General features: G+C 40.2%; 3 protein-coding genes and 1 long non-coding RNA gene across 5 annotated transcripts; 2 read left to right on the plus strand and 2 right to left on the minus strand.

Annotated features, from left to right (window-relative positions):
- Window positions 1–29: 29 nt before the first annotated feature.
- On the minus strand, window positions 30–4,609 carry LOC115247265 (cysteine protease ATG4B-like). 2 transcript variants are annotated; one of them, XM_029828433.1, is made up of 13 exons: window positions 4,511–4,609; window positions 3,781–3,859; window positions 3,624–3,695; window positions 3,444–3,542; window positions 3,238–3,339; window positions 3,081–3,153; window positions 1,951–2,030; window positions 1,631–1,827; window positions 1,332–1,410; window positions 1,092–1,237; window positions 718–774; window positions 544–637; window positions 30–459 (listed from the first exon to the last, which is right to left on the minus strand). In XM_029828433.1, exons 4-13 carry the CDS (start codon window positions 3,502–3,504, stop codon window positions 386–388), a joined length of 963 nt encoding a protein of 320 aa, XP_029684293.1. In that variant the 5' UTR covers window positions 3,505–3,542; window positions 3,624–3,695; window positions 3,781–3,859; window positions 4,511–4,609; the 3' UTR covers window positions 30–385. The 2 variants fall into 2 exon arrangements, with proteins under 2 accessions (XP_029684293.1, XP_029684294.1); XM_029828434.1 differs by lacking the exon at window positions 4,511–4,609 and having other exon boundaries at window positions 3,781–3,867.
- LOC115247267 (uncharacterized) lies at window positions 3,826–4,350 on the plus strand. The gene is made up of 2 exons (XR_003886301.1): window positions 3,826–3,863; window positions 3,930–4,350. It is a non-coding gene; the product is annotated as an uncharacterized lncRNA (long non-coding RNA).
- Window positions 4,610–4,907: 298 nt separating the features above from the next.
- On the plus strand, window positions 4,908–6,792 carry LOC101076531 (thymidylate kinase). The gene is made up of 5 exons (XM_003973782.3): window positions 4,908–5,149; window positions 5,300–5,408; window positions 5,985–6,075; window positions 6,160–6,357; window positions 6,457–6,792. Exons 1-5 carry the CDS (start codon window positions 5,020–5,022, stop codon window positions 6,565–6,567), a joined length of 639 nt encoding a protein of 212 aa, XP_003973831.2. The 5' UTR covers window positions 4,908–5,019; the 3' UTR covers window positions 6,568–6,792.
- A 58-nt stretch (window positions 6,793–6,850) lies between these two features.
- On the minus strand, window positions 6,851–11,820 carry atg4b (autophagy related 4B, cysteine peptidase). Its single transcript, XM_003973784.3, has 13 exons — window positions 11,662–11,820; window positions 10,601–10,702; window positions 10,444–10,515; window positions 10,264–10,362; window positions 10,058–10,159; window positions 9,901–9,973; window positions 8,771–8,850; window positions 8,451–8,647; window positions 8,151–8,229; window positions 7,911–8,056; window positions 7,537–7,593; window positions 7,363–7,456; window positions 6,851–7,280 (listed from the first exon to the last, which is right to left on the minus strand). Exons 1-13 carry the CDS (start codon window positions 11,777–11,779, stop codon window positions 7,207–7,209), a joined length of 1,293 nt encoding a protein of 430 aa, XP_003973833.2. The 5' UTR covers window positions 11,780–11,820; the 3' UTR covers window positions 6,851–7,206.
- Window positions 11,821–11,874: the final 54 nt, after the last annotated feature.

The raw sequence follows: 11,874 nt of genomic DNA on the forward strand, positions 1-11,874 counted from the left end.
TACGACTTGTCCACCTTCCTTACAGGCTCTTAAATTACTTAAGTTAGTGACAAAGTATGCAAGCCATCATGAACTATATTTGTTATGGCAATCTTGCTTTTAGAGACAGGGAAAGGCACCATATAATTTAAGAATACACATTTAAAGTGTTAAGACTTGAATGGAAAGGTGAAAATGTGCATACAGAATTATGTCCTGAGCTCCCACCACAGCTTCCACCAGACTCTCAGAGTTGGACACAGATTCTTTGTGGTTGTTCAAAATTGTGTGACACGCGGATTACACCATCACAACTGGCCCGGCTGGAGTTCTTCAGGTAATATTCCACTCTAATCCAGAGGAGAGGCTTTCTGCATCTGAACAGGAAATCATCATCCTTAGTTCTTCACAGGGACAGGATCTCAAACTCTTCATCTTCTGAGTCAAAGAACCGCTCCAGCCTTTCTGAGTCTGAGAAATCTGCAAAGTAATTATTGGCAAAAAAGATTTATTAAAAAAAAAAGGGGGGGGGGGGGGCATTTGGCAAAGAATTTGTTTTCTCACCAGGGGTCAGATTAATGGCATCCACACCAACCAGATGGGAGGGCTGACTATCTACGAGTTCAAACATGGGCAGGTTGTCTTTGTTGCAGGACAGCTGGATGGGAAAAGGGCATTTTAGAAGGATGGTTTATGTTCAGTGGTAACTGCCAAGCAAGTGAATGAATGAAAACACACCCTTCTTATTCGCATACACCAATCATCAAACTCGTCCTCTGTTCTGCAGAAGAAACCCTGGCAGAAAGCAAAAGAATGGGAATTATCTTTAAGCTTCAGTTACTGAAAAAACAGGTTTTAGCAAAGGCAAATAATTAAACTGTGTGAATTATGAAGGATAAGGGTGCAGTTTACTAAAAATGTGTAGATAAGTGGAAAAGGATCCTTTGATTGTTTTAAAACTTGTAATTCTGCTTCTAATAAAACTGCCTTTTGGCGAGGGGGGGGGGGTTACATTCTACATTGTGAATTGGAAAAAATACATTTAACAATTTGAGGACTTTCAGGGAATCAAAATAAAGATATCCAAGTTATTAATTTGTTGAAGTTTGTACCACAGCAATAGATGGGTCCAGTTCACAAATGTGCATCCGGCAGGGTGGGTGCTGACAATGGTATGTGTCATCGGGAAATTGGCCATGTTCACATGGCTCCACTGCTGTCTGGGTGGTGTGTGGGTCTAAATAGATGAGCTCCCCTCCTGGTAGGCACAGCAAAAGCTTATTATCTTCGAATGTTCCAGGTATGAACATGTACTGCTTATATAGTTGATCTTTTTTGCAGAAATGACACACCAACATATCCAATGAAGTAATGGGCACTATTGGGTTTTCCACCAATAACACCAAGTGACTGAGGCAGCATGAAGCATTTCTAGGGGAAAAAACAGAATAGCACTTTCATGGTCAATGTGAATCTGAAAGAAAAGACACATATTATATGTCGTATATATGTACGTATACACTAGCAACAATTCAAATGAACCCCAATCCCATCACACAGTCCCTGATGTTTAACATTAGAGTAAGAGAGGAACATGTGCATTGACTTCAACTACAAAAATATGTTCTGACTTCCCAGGACAGTAACTGACCTTCAATGTTTCTATGTAGGCTCCATTTATATCACTTAAACCCAGCCTGAGTGGGATGAGCAGGACCAGGGGTTTCCACAGAGCCACCTCCTCCTCAGAGAGGGCACATGCCCCCTCCAGGCAGCCATTGAGTTCCCCCACCCTCTCCGGTTCACCAAAGACCTCTGCTTTGTCCAGCCAGGGCATACAGAGACGTTCTGTAGACAAGAATAATGGGTCGGTGTTGAGATTCCCTTTGTGGGAGAACTTAAGACTTTCAACAATCATGGTGGATATCTGGAATAAAAGTTCTGTTTTGGCCATTTGAAAATTGTACTCACTGATCTCCTCGATGACCACTGTATTGTCCATGGCAACATGAACCACTAATCTGCTCCATGTGTCAAACACAGCCAGTTTTCTGAAAACAGGACAACACACTGAGCCCCTGTGTAGTGTAGCTATTGTGTTGACATGCTAATCAGCACAATCTAAATACATTAGATATTCACTACTTGACATCTTGAAATAATCCACTTTTCTAGTATCACCTAATTACCAGTCGCTAGAAGATAATCACACTTTCACATTTTACAGCCTTTTCTGTCTTACAATGCAAATGATTAAAAATGCTCTTGTGCATTCAGATGCTCAAGAATAGCAGGTGGCTATACAAGGACATAGCACTGCCCCCAATTAACACTGTGATAATATCTGTCACTGCATCTGAGTGAAATCATAGTTCTTTAAACGCTACATTAACAGTCATTGATTTTTTAAAATAGGATTATAGTTTAAGACAAAAATAACCGATTAAATTTAGCCATTTAATTAACAAGCCAACTTTTTTTAAGCCTGCCAGTGGTGCGACAGCATTAAGATGCCACAAAGAGGACTCATCTGCTGCAAACCGTGACAAAACATGGCATCACTGGTGTGTATTTTTACTGTTTCTTAAATGGATAACATGGTTGTAACTTGCAAAACATGCTGTAAATATCCTGAGAGGAAGGAAAAAGGCCGAGTTTTAATAATCTTAAATGGCATGGAAGGGATACAAAGAAAAACTAGCAACGAGCAACCTTGGCAATGATTCAACAGATGTTGTTGCCTTTTATTTGGAAATTTCTTTGTCCATTCCAAAAATTGGGTAGTTGAATATTGGGGGCAGAGAAAAAAAAGTCCTGTTCATCATTAATTTAAACTGACTCCTGAAATACGGGCATCCAGGCTGTAAGTTAATACTTCCTTTGTGAAATGATGCAATCAGCTTCCAGTTTTAACACAAAATATTTATGTGGCTAATGCTAACTTTCTAAATTTCAAGTATAAGACCATTTAGAAACACAAATATGAGCAATCAGTTTTTATTAGCATGACCACAGCGAACATCACATGTGTTTTTGTATTTGCACAAGACACCACAATGAACAGAAAGCAGAAAAGTAGAATCTAGCTTCTCTACACTTACTTTAGAACCTGGGCAACTGTGTTTGGTCCATACCACTGGCCAATAGGCTTCCCCTCCCCAACTCCCATTTGGGCTGCCACCATTAAGAAGAAAAGAAAAATGTAGTCATCCCTTCATGAAACCTTCATATAATGAAAAGCATTTTGCAAAAACTTACCAATTTGATGGATGGAATAATAACTGTCTTTTTTATCAATAAATGCATTGAGAATGCTGATGTACTCCTGTCTTTGTTTCTGTCCTCTGACCCATCGCCAGTCTGAAAACAGAAAAACTGTTTTTAAACATGTTTAAAATGACTTTCATTAGTGAAACCAGTGTCACAAACTTAAAGTCTGGCATCCTCAATGGAAAGTGTCTCACCTCTGCCTAAATGTCTGCACATTAACGCCTGCCCCAGAATCATCTGGCCACATCGCAACATACATCCCCATCCTGTATCTGATGTCGGCCCTGTGCCACCTGTGATGCATACGGCAACAGGTGTCATTCCCAACATCAAACCAACGACGAAGAGCTTCATTTACTCACGTGGTCACTCACCAATTGGGGGAAAGCTTTTTCTGTAGGTGAACCAAAGACGAGAAGTGACATCTGATAAAATCTCCTCTTTCTCTAAAGAAAGATCACAAACAATGTTATATGATTATATTGTGTGTGTCTGTGTGGGTGTGTGTGTGTGTGTGTTTCATATTCAAACCTGTCAGTGCACTGTACTCGTTCCCTAAGATCCACACAGGCTCTGTAGAGATTTCTGGAGGACTTGGACCATCGATTGGCTTGGTGAGAAAAGATGATTAGAACACAAATATATCCTTTACAGTACCACTGAGAAATTTGTCTTTTCAGGTTCTGCGTGTAGGACTTATGGGATGTAACAGCAGCAAGACCAACGTAGACAAGGTGTTAGCAGCGCTGAAAGATGCTTTGAAACACTGTCATAAAAGCAAAGTGTAACATGTTTTCAGAGACTGTATGATGGAAAATATTACACTCATTTGAAAAATTCTGTCAAAGTTGGAACTGTGTCATCTCAAATTAGCATAAAACAAACACATTTGTAACAGTGGAGTAATGAATTAAATCATTTAATTAAAATGATTACTAGATAGAACTACTACTACCTGACCCCCCCCCCCCCCCCCATAAAAAAACAAGAAAAAACTAACATTGAATCTATATCAAATGTTTTAAAAATTGTATAAATATGTAGAACAATGCTTGAAGTGAATGACAGACAATATTTTCTAATAAAAAAAATCGTTTGCCAGAGTTGTGTTTTCATTTTCAGTCTTTTGAAATCATAATAGATTGAATTCAAGCATTTTAGTGAGGTTATTCAGACAGGGAGCAACTTGTGGAAAAACCAACTCGCTGCAATGTTCAGTTCAGGGAAAATACTTGGAAAACATCATTCACTTCTCACCAACCTCTCAAACAAGTTCTCAACATGTGAGATCATTGCACAAGAAAATGGGATCCACCACAGACAACTATGGATGTTATATGTCAGTGCTTCAGCCCAGGTGCCTCCACTCCACAAGGAACCAACTACCTTTCGTCATGTTGATGAAGGAGATGGGACAACAAAAACAATTATAGATTCATTCGAATTTTGGTTTAACTTGATGACTCTCGTCGAACTCGTCTTCGAGATTAATTTGTGGTCGACGAAATGTTAACAGAACAATTCATATTGGACAGTTTACTTATGACATTATCGGGGAAGTTGAGCCTTGCAGTCGAGAGGAACGAACCCTCTCGCGCCGTTGCTGCTTTTTGTTTTAAATAAAGTTGTTTTAAAAAAGGTTGCAGGAAGTACGTCATTGTAGATCCTTCCTGTTGACGTCTGTAGTTAAGGCGGGTAAATTTCGGGTCAAGGCAAATTTTAAACCTAGTGGAACCTCTAGTTTGCGCCTCGGTGTTAAGATTCGTGGGGATGGCGTGTAAACGAGGGGCGCTTATCGTGCTGGAGGGAGTGGACAAAGCTGGGAAAACAACCCAGTGCCAAAAACTGGTCCAAGCGTTGCGACGCAAGGGTCACCCCGCTGAAATGATGAGGTTTCCAGGTATGGCGTTTTTAACCACGTATTTATGTTCTGTTCATGCTTATGGCCCGTATATCGCTGTGAAGTAACAATAACCATGGTTTACCGTGACATGTCTTAATAACTTGCTTTATCGTTAGCGTAATGAGCTTTCTAATTCTTTGGGGGCAGACAGGACAACTACAATTGGGAAGATGATCAGCGCCTACCTGGAGAACCAAAGTGAGTTATCGGGCCAAACCGTGCACCTGCTGTTCTCTGCCAACCGCTGGGAACTGGTGTAAGACTTTTTTTTTTTCTTTTTTTTTTTATAAATATGTTTGCTTTAAGTGAACGCAAATTCACTAACAAGGGAGTTAATTCGACGCATAAATCGGTTTTCTGCTCTCTGACACTGCAGGCCTAATTTCTTGTGTCTGTAATAGACAACAGTGACAACCGCTGACGGCCCTGATGTGATGTGTGTGTCCCTCCCCCAAATGTCTAAAACGTCAAATGTCTCCTTAGCTGTTGAAAAAAGATCTGATCCGGTTTGCATAAAGGAGAGGAAAAAAAGGTTCAGGGCACTTGGGCTTGTAATGCAAACAGCCTACCGTAGTAGGAAAAGAGTACTGCAGTGTAGTAGCTTCAAACTTCATGCAAATTACACCACTGATTTAGATCACAAACGCATAACAAATGACAACTTCAGACGGTGATAAAGATTTGGTGATTTAAATGTTTGTGGGCGTAAAGCTCATTGGATCATAACTCATTCAGGTTAAACAGTTAATGTTGTAGTCACTCAGATTCTGTCAGTATGTAGAGTAATTTAAACGTTATAATGCAATATCAACCCTGACAATTCCGATTATAGACCGCTGATAAAGAAAAAGCTGGAGCAAGGGACCACTTTGGTGGTAGACAGATACGCCTTTTCTGGAGTTGCTTTCACCAGTGCCAAACCAGTGAGTATTTGCTCAACCATTCAGAATTGACCTCTTTTTTTTTTTGTGATGGTCCATGATGTGGCATGTTGCGTGTCATTTTAGGGGTTCAGTCTGCACTGGTGCAAGCAGCCTGATGTGGGCCTGCCAAAACCGGACCTTGTCTTATTTCTGCAGCTCAGTCCAGCTGAGGCTGCACTCAGAGGGCACTTTGGTATGGAAAGATATGAGAAGAGTAGTTTCCAATGTGCAGTTCAACAGCAATTTAAACATCTGATGGAGGATGAAACAGTCAACTGGAAGGTATGAAGCCAGTAGGAAATGTAAACGCATCAAGGGTCAGATTATTATATTTACAGATTATACAGATCATTTATATTAATGCATAAACTCCTGTTTCAGGTAATTGATGCCTCCATGAATGTTGAAGATGTGCACAAGGACATTACAGAACATTCTCTTAATGCGATTAATATAGCTCAGAACCTGCCATTGGGAGAGCTGTGGCAGTAACACTGAGCTGAAGTGAAGAAACTAACATCACAGCTCTTCCGTGTTGTACAGATTTAATTTTACGTGATCTGGAAGCAGAAGAAATGCTTCGACTCATTTCATATGATCATGAGTCAAATTATTGTCCATCACTGACTTTTATTTCAAACTCATTGTTTTTACAGGTTCCATTTTTCACTTGATCTGTATTGTGATGATTCAATAAATATTATTTAACTTCTTGGAGTTGGCAATGGTTCTTTGCATTCAGTTAGTACGACTTGTCCACCTTCCTTACAGGCTCTTAAATTACTTAAGTTAGTGACAAAGTATGCAAGCCATCATGAACTATATTTGTTATGGCAATCTTGCTTTTAGAGACAGGGAAAGGCACCATATAATTTAAGAATACACATTTAAAGTGTTAAGACTTGAATGGAAAGGTGAAAATGTGCATACAGAATTATGTCCTGAGCTCCCACCACAGCTTCCACCAGACTCTCAGAGTTGGACACAGATTCTTTGTGGTTGTTCAAAATTGTGTGACACGCGGATTACACCATCACAACTGGCCCGGCTGGAGTTCTTCAGGTAATATTCCACTCTAATCCAGAGGAGAGGCTTTCTGCATCTGAACAGGAAATCATCATCCTTAGTTCTTCACAGGGACAGGATCTCAAACTCTTCATCTTCTGAGTCAAAGAACCGCTCCAGCCTTTCTGAGTCTGAGAAATCTGCAAAGTAATTATTGGCAAAAAAGATTTATTAAAAAAAAAAGGGGGGGGGGGGCATTTGGCAAAGAATTTGTTTTCTCACCAGGGGTCAGATTAATGGCATCCACACCAACCAGATGGGAGGGCTGACTATCTACGAGTTCAAACATGGGCAGGTTGTCTTTGTTGCAGGACAGCTGGATGGGAAAAGGGCATTTTAGAAGGATGGTTTATGTTCAGTGGTAACTGCCAAGCAAGTGAATGAATGAAAACACACCCTTCTTATTCGCATACACCAATCATCAAACTCGTCCTCTGTTCTGCAGAAGAAACCCTGGCAGAAAGCAAAAGAATGGGAATTATCTTTAAGCTTCAGTTACTGAAAAAACAGGTTTTAGCAAAGGTAAATAATTAAACTGTGTGAATTATGAAGGATAAGGGTGCAGTTTACTAAAAATGTGTAGATAAGTGGAAAAGGATCCTTTGATTGTTTTAAAACTTGTAATTCTGCTTCTAATAAAACTGCCTTTTGGCGAGGGGGGGGGGGTTACATTCTACATTGTGAATTGGAAAAAATACATTTAACAATTTGAGGACTTTCAGGGAATCAAAATAAAGATATCCAAGTTATTAATTTGTTGAAGTTTGTACCACAGCAATAGATGGGTCCAGTTCACAAATGTGCATCCGGCAGGGTGGGTGCTGACAATGGTATGTGTCATCGGGAAATTGGCCATGTTCACATGGCTCCACTGCTGTCTGGGTGGTGTGTGGGTCTAAATAGATGAGCTCCCCTCCTGGTAGGCACAGCAAAAGCTTATTATCTTCGAATGTTCCAGGTATGAACATGTACTGCTTATATAGTTGATCTTTTTTGCAGAAATGACACACCAACATATCCAATGAAGTAATGGGCACTATTGGGTTTTCCACCAATAACACCAAGTGACTGAGGCAGCATGAAGCATTTCTAGGGGAAAAAAACAGAATAGCACTTTCATGGTCAATGTGAATCTGAAAGAAAAGACACATATTATATGTCGTATATATGTACGTATACACTAGCAACAATTCAAATGAACCCCAATCCCATCACACAGTCCCTGATGTTTAACATTAGAGTAAGAGAGGAACATGTGCATTGACTTCAACTACAAAAATATGTTCTGACTTCCCAGGACAGTAACTGACCTTCAATGTTTCTATGTAGGCTCCATTTATATCACTTAAACCCAGCCTGAGTGGGATGAGCAGGACCAGGGGTTTCCACAGAGCCACCTCCTCCTCAGAGAGGGCACATGCCCCCTCCAGGCAGCCATTGAGTTCCCCCACCCTCTCCGGTTCACCAAAGACCTCTGCTTTGTCCAGCCAGGGCATACAGAGACGTTCTGTAGACAAGAATAATGGGTCGGTGTTGAGATTCCCTTTGTGGGAGAACTTAAGACTTTCAACAATCATGGTGGATATCTGGAATAAAAGTTCTGTTTTGGCCATTTGAAAATTGTACTCACTGATCTCCTCGATGACCACTGTATTGTCCATGGCAACATGAACCACTAATCTGCTCCATGTGTCAAACACAGCCAGTTTTCTGAAAACAGGACAACACACTGAGCCCCTGTGTAGTGTAGCTATTGTGTTGACATGCTAATCAGCACAATCTAAATACATTAGATATTCACTACTTGACATCTTGAAATAATCCACTTTTCTAGTATCACCTAATTACCAGTCGCTAGAAGATAATCACACTTTCACATTTTACAGCCTTTTCTGTCTTACAATGCAAATGATTAAAAATGCTCTTGTGCATTCAGATGCTCAAGAATAGCAGGTGGCTATACAAGGACATAGCACTGCCCCCAATTAACACTGTGATAATATCTGTCACTGCATCTGAGTGAAATCATAGTTCTTTAAACGCTACATTAACAGTCATTGATTTTTTAAAATAGGATTATAGTTTAAGACAAAAATAACCGATTAAATTTAGCCATTTAATTAACAAGCCAACTTTTTTTAAGCCTGCCAGTGGTGCGACAGCATTAAGATGCCACAAAGAGGACTCATCTGCTGCAAACCGTGACAAAACATGGCATCACTGGTGTGTATTTTTACTGTTTCTTAAATGGATAACATGGTTGTAACTTGCAAAACATGCTGTAAATATCCTGAGAGGAAGGAAAAAGGCCGAGTTTTAATAATCTTAAATGGCATGGAAGGGATACAAAGAAAAACTAGCAACGAGCAACCTTGGCAATGATTCAACAGATGTTGTTGCCTTTTATTTGGAAATTTCTTTGTCCATTCCAAAAATTGGGTAGTTGAATATTGGGGGCAGAGAAAAAAAAGTCCTGTTCATCATTAATTTAAACTGACTCCTGAAATACGGGCATCCAGGCTGTAAGTTAATACTTCCTTTGTGAAATGATGCAATCAGCTTCCAGTTTTAACACAAAATATTTATGTGGCTAATGCTAACTTTCTAAATTTCAAGTATAAGACCATTTAGAAACACAAATATGAGCAATCAGTTTTTATTAGCATGACCACAGCGAACATCACATGTGTTTTTGTATTTGCACAAGACACCACAATGAACAGAAAGCAGAAAAGTAGAATCTAGCTTCTCTACACTTACTTTAGAACCTGGGCAACTGTGTTTGGTCCATACCACTGGCCAATAGGCTTCCCCTCCCCAACTCCCATTTGGGCTGCCACCATTAAGAAGAAAAGAAAAATGTAGTCATCCCTTCATGAAACCTTCATATAATGAAAAGTATTTTGCAAAAACTTACCAATTTGATGGATGGAATAATAACTGTCTTTTTTATCAATAAATGCATTGAGAATGCTGATGTACTCCTGTCTTTGTTTCTGTCCTCTGACCCATCGCCAGTCTGAAAACAGAAAAACTGTTTTTAAACATGTTTAAAATGACTTTCATTAGTGAAACCAGTGTCACAAACTTAAAGTCTGGCATCCTCAATGGAAAGTGTCTCACCTCTGCCTAAATGTCTGCACATTAACGCCTGCCCCAGAATCATCTGGCCACATCGCAACATACATCCCCATCCTGTATCTGATGTCGGCCCTGTGCCACCTGTGATGCATACGGCAACAGGTGTCATTCCCAACATCAAACCAACGACGAAGAGCTTCATTTACTCACGTGGTCACTCACCAATTGGGGGAAAGCTTTTTCTGTAGGTGAACCAAAGACGAGAAGTGACATCTGATAAAATCTCCTCTTTCTCTAAAGAAAGATCACAAACAATGTTATATGATTATATTGTGTGTGTCTGTGTGGGTGTGTGTGTGTGTGTGTTTCATATTCAAACCTGTCAGTGCACTGTACTCGTTCCCTAAGATCCACACAGGCTCTGTGGTCTCTGGAAAATCTTCAAACTCTCCAAATCGAAGTGTGTCATATGTCAAGGTGGCTGCAAGAGGACCAGACACACCTGTGAGTATATTTCACATCACAGATGAAGTATTACAGTGTTCACCAGTGGCTGGTTAACCAACTCAGAATAATCCGTTGCCCATAATGTAATACGCTCCCATTGTTTTGCTGTGTGTTCAGAGTCTCATGACAGTTTTGACACTTGTTGGGGAATAAACTGAAAGAAATGCCTTTTGTTGGTGGACTTCACATGTCAAAAATGATAAAATAACAAAAGTTAACTTTCCTTTGACAGTCCTACACAAAAAGGCACGTGGATATTTGCGTAATACTGAAAAACCTGTGTGTTGTGAATACCCCACTTGAGCTAATGCTATGTGATGCTACCTCCTTGTCCAACACCAGACAGGGAACTTCAATAATATGCTTAATATCTATCATAACAAGCTTTACTTTGTAGGTTCATAAGTAAAGAGATAAAGCTATATATACAGCTATATCTGTATTAAAACGACAGGTAATAAAGTCTCTTCACGAGTAGACACATCCTGACGGACAGTAGCCTTCTGACAGACGTGATGGTGACAGTGCATCGCCTGAGATGTTCGTCTGGGGCACAACATAACGATAATGCAAATGACCCAATCAAAGGCAAAATGCGACTATTTAAAAGCCAAATTTAACTGAAGGACATGGAATGAGTATGTACACATCGGTACATCGTACGTGTAAAAACGCGAATATGTTGCAAGCTGACAATGCGACAAATGTAAAACATTTACCAATAAGAGCTAGCTAGCTCTAGTTAGCATTTAGCTTTAAACAACGCCGAGCTAACCTGAATACAAAGTAATAGGGATTTAGGTTTGAGTGACAACTTGATACGACAGAACTTCCGTGTAAAGGCAAAACATTGAGTACAGATGGTGAATGTTTCTTCTTGCGGTTATACTCGCTGGCTATGAGCTTAATTTTTTGTTGGTTTGAGTTGCCTACCCGCGTCCATCACGACAGTCTTCACTCTAACTTGTTTGTTGTTCTCTGCGTCTAACTCGCTGGACCAATAGGAAGAGAGCGCTGCGGTGGAATCTGGGAAGGGGCGGGACGTTTTCATGTCGTCCAATCAAATGTAGAAGACGGGGACGAATCGGCATCAGTCGCGAGGAGCGATACGTATAGAGAGTATAGCAGGAGTATTGAGTCATGGTT

This window comes from Takifugu rubripes, chromosome 20 (genome assembly GCF_901000725.2).
Source record: "Takifugu rubripes chromosome 20, fTakRub1.2, whole genome shotgun sequence".
In the NCBI taxonomy this organism is placed as follows: Eukaryota; Metazoa; Chordata; class Actinopteri; order Tetraodontiformes; family Tetraodontidae; genus Takifugu; species Takifugu rubripes.